The 3,913-nt window shown below is 57.4% G+C and overlaps 1 protein-coding gene across 1 annotated transcript in view; it reads right to left on the bottom strand.

Moving 5' to 3' along the window:
- LRIG1 (leucine rich repeats and immunoglobulin like domains 1) overlaps positions 1-3,913 on the bottom strand; it is a 128,313-nt gene that overhangs the window by 19,726 nt on the left and 104,674 nt on the right. The window contains exon 10 of the mRNA XM_007445668.1: positions 713-784. Within this exon, the coding sequence (XP_007445730.1) occupies positions 713-784 (72 nt within the window). The remainder of the gene's footprint in view (positions 1-712; positions 785-3,913) is intronic.

The following is a 3,913-nucleotide window of genomic DNA, read 5'->3' as shown; positions in this document are numbered from 1 at the left end:
TGTTGGAGCCACGACGCTCAGGGATTTTTCCTGACAGCCCAGGCTTTGCCAATGAACCACAGGCACTAGCCAGACACCCGTGTCCTGTCCTAAGGCCACTGTAAGCGGCTATTATTTCACCTACATTGACACGTGGAATAACTCTGGAACGAGCCAGCCTTAAGGGCGGCATCAAAGCTAAGCAAAGGCCCGCTCAGCAAGTCAACAGGCAAAACTTTCCCAACAGAATTGTGGTCGCACTTGATTCAAAGAAAAATTACCCTAAGAATCAAGTACTAGAGGCATCCGCCTCAGTTGGTGACACACGGACGTCTCGGGGCTGTGGCTCCGTCCTCTTCCTCTCAGGCTCTCAGAGGCAAACACACCAGGAGGAACCTCCCAGTTAAACCCAACGTGTACTCAGCACTGCTGCGCTGCTTTAGCAGTATAAAGGGTCCTGGTGGAAGTGGAAGGGAGCCCAGGGCCTGAGCAGGCCCAGGCAATGGGGAGGCCAGGCAGCAGGACGGTATTTATCTGAACACCGAGTGGCCGTATGTTCTGTAACCGTTCCTGGCATAGGCAAAACGAAGGCCAAAGTTGAAGCTGACTTAGAAGGCAGCAGCTGGCGTTTCCAAATAGCCTGTTTCTCAGTTTACAAAGATGCTTTTAAATTGCTCATAGACTTCCCCCGCAGCCACGTTTGCCAGGCCTGTGGGTCAGGGAAGGTACTCACAGGTGCTCCAGACCTTCCAGCCCCGAGAACGCTCTCTTAGCCACGGACTTGATCTTGTTTCCCGACAGAGTTCTGCAGTTTCCAAACATCCAGAAACAGAGGTGGGGTGGGAGCGGGAGGGAGAGCAACAAGGGAGGGTGGGGAGAAAGAGAACACACAATTAGGGTGGTGCTATCTGATAAGTCTGTCCAGGGAGAGGCAGGTGGAAATCCGACCCGTGCCGAGATTATGCATCTGAGGTATGCGGGCCCTCCCGCTTCTGAAATGAAATACTTTTATCTTTATTAGAATTTAACAGTGATGACAGGTAGGAATTGCATGCACTGTCTCGCCAAAAAGGGCCCTTGCAGTGTTAAGTGGAAATCACCTTGTCCAGCCCGGGCTCTCTCTCTCTCTCTCTAAGGACCACCCTGGGGGGAGTGTAGCCATAGTCCCATAGGGGAGAGAGAACTCACCACTGCTCCAGCGAGAGGAAGCAGTCAGGAGGAAAACTCTTGGAAGTAAAAACTACCACCCACTTCTGAAAACTGCCTTCTGGGGATAAAGGTCCCCAGAGGAGGCAAGAGGAGGACAGGACAGTGGGTATCTATGGAGATGGCCCCCCAGCTCCGGGGCACACGCTGGCAGCCAGGATGCGGCCACAGTGCGCTGCACCCCTGCCTGCGAAAAGGCCCCTCGGCTCTTCAGCAAGAGCCCGGGTTTTAAATGATGCCAACGGCCCGAGGTTATTAAATCCTAGATAGACAGGTCCTCAACGGTCAGCCCCCCAGGCTATCTAATGCCTGTACCTGGTGGACCACCTACCCATGAGAAGGGGGGGGTCTCGCTTCCACAGAATTCCAATCACAATCTCATAAGTGACTGTCAAGAGTTTCCTCAGAAACCCAGATCTGGCCCCTGCAGTACAACACATGGAAGAAATGGACGCTTCTTCCATGGGCTGTGGCATCCAAAGGGAAGTCTGTGTCGGAATTGGGGTACGGGTGGCACCTAGAGTGGCTGGACATTGGGAACGAAAAGCATCAAGGTTCCAGTTTTCCCTCCTCGTTATCAGATGCTCTGATGAGAGCCCACCAAGCAGTTCCCTCTAACTGCTGCTGGCACAGGAAATTCTGCCAGCGAACACCTGAGGTACTGCTGACAAGTATGGGGCTCTTTGACGATGGTGTCCACCGGGACTCTCCAAAGGGTAGGTTAAGAAGGACATGGGCTGCTGGGAACCAGCTCCTGGGAGGTCTCAGCACCGCAGGTGTGGGACAGGGACTCCTAGGCACCGAGGGCAGGTGGTCAGGAGAAAGCCTTAGAGAAAGGCAGGCCGGCTCAGCCCCTCACCAGGAGGGGGCATTCCTTGTCTAGAACCCACCGAGAATCTGGGGAAAGATCTCGACTAAAGGCCAGATCTATCTTCAGACCTTCGTTAAGACGGGACCCACGAGGGGAAACAGCAAGCACACAGCCCTCCCTGCAAAGAGGAAAGAAAAGAAATGCGAGCCTTGAAGAAAACCAAAGATGGCAGGGCAGCCTGGCACTGCCTGCCACACGGGCCCCGGGCTTCCACCCAAGTGCCAAAGGCTCCTGGGGCCCGGCGGGCAAGGACCAGGAGGCTGCCTCCGGGAGATGGGATCACACAACACAGAGGACCCAGCCCTTGCCAGGGGACCCGGGAGGCAGCTGCACCACAGGGCTGCCGCACCCGAAGTACGTCAGGATGTGTGCCCCCCCAGGTCCTCTGCTGATGCAGCCCCCCTGTCAACTCTGGGCTCGGCCCTCAGACAAAGCAGCCCTGTGCCCTGCCTCGGGAGGGTAAAGGAGCACAACGGCCAGAGAGCCCTTTGCCTTCTCCTTCTCTGGGAGGCAGTCTGCATGGATGTGAGAACAACCTCATCCGGAAAGCGTTTCCACAACTGCACCACAGAGCACGTCCAGCCACCACCAGCCCGCAGGGCACCGAAGCCCGGCGCTACTGAGAGCACTGCCAACCTCTCACTCACTCAGATCCCCCAGGCCGAGCCACTGCGGGCTCCAGGTCCTAGTGAACGGTACTGAACTGTTTAGTGAAATCTTCCGTAAACGAGATCCAGGAAAAAAAAGCTGTGCTTTTTTGTATCATCCATTAAATATTAGTCACGTTGGCCTCTCCTACCATGAGGGCAGGCTGTTACTCCTAACGGCAACAATAGCAATAAAACAAACTCTCAAATGCTCGATTATTCAGGAGCTCATCATCCTGTTGGTGGGTTACAGTAGGTCCTCACATTCCCCAGCAGGCGTCTGTGGGTGGGGGCCAGGGCTCGGCTAGCAGACTGCGGTTCCAGTGACAGGCCACTGTGTGCGGACGGGAGAGCTGGGGCTGTGGGCCAGGCGTGTCCCCGTGCCTCTGTGCCACGTGCTGGTGGGCAGCAGAGACGTGGCGCACCTCATCGATGGCTCCCCGGAAGGCAGAGCTGGCCCCATGTCCCCCGCGCCAGCGACCTGGAGCAGACGGCGACCCTGGGGATCACCTATCACACCCTCTCCCCCATCCCCGCCAACCCAGCCAAGGGTCTTCCGGCTCTTGCCGCCTTCACCCCAGGATGGCTGAAGGGCAGCAGCTACTGCTGTGTCACTCGGCCCCCTGCCCCCGGGAATGCCCTGGAGAGAGCTGGAACCACGGGGCGGCACCTGCCTCCTCTTCGTCCGCAAGTGACCGAACCCTCCCCTCTGCGGCTGACCTGTGCTCCAGAAACCCTGCCTCCCCTCCTCACGGGCTATGAGCTCAGCAGGCCCCCAGCAGGTGTTCCCAAAGCATTCTGGAAGGAGGGGCGTCGGGTGGCTGAGTGTAATAAACGCCCTGCCAGGAAGCTCCGGATTGAGGAACCATCCCAAATGGCAGCGTTCAGCAGCTGGAAAAATGAAGGGCAGGGCAGGCTTCACAGACGGAAGCCTTTTATGGCTCTGCTGTTCACTTGTTCCTTTCCTGGAAGACGTTTTAGTTTCGGGCTGCCCTCGGGCACGGCAGGGAGGACCCCGGGTCATCAACTAAGAGAGTGCAGGCCAGCCAGCACGTCCACCTTCCCTTCTGAGGGAGGTCTCTGACCTCCGCCCCTCAGCTGCTTCCACCGCCGAGCCCACCAGCGGCTCCAGAGGGACAGCCCTCCTCCTGGCTGACGTGAGCCCCCCCCCCCCCCTTTTAAAGGGTCTGCCAGACTCCACACACGGGCC

Source organism: Lipotes vexillifer, unplaced genomic scaffold, assembly GCF_000442215.2.
Source record: "Lipotes vexillifer unplaced genomic scaffold, Lipotes_vexillifer_v1.1 scaffold239, whole genome shotgun sequence".
NCBI classification, from domain to species: Eukaryota; Metazoa; Chordata; class Mammalia; order Artiodactyla; family Lipotidae; genus Lipotes; species Lipotes vexillifer.
The sequence above is the reverse complement of the archived record's forward strand: the minus strand, read 5'-3'. Positions and strand labels throughout refer to the sequence as shown.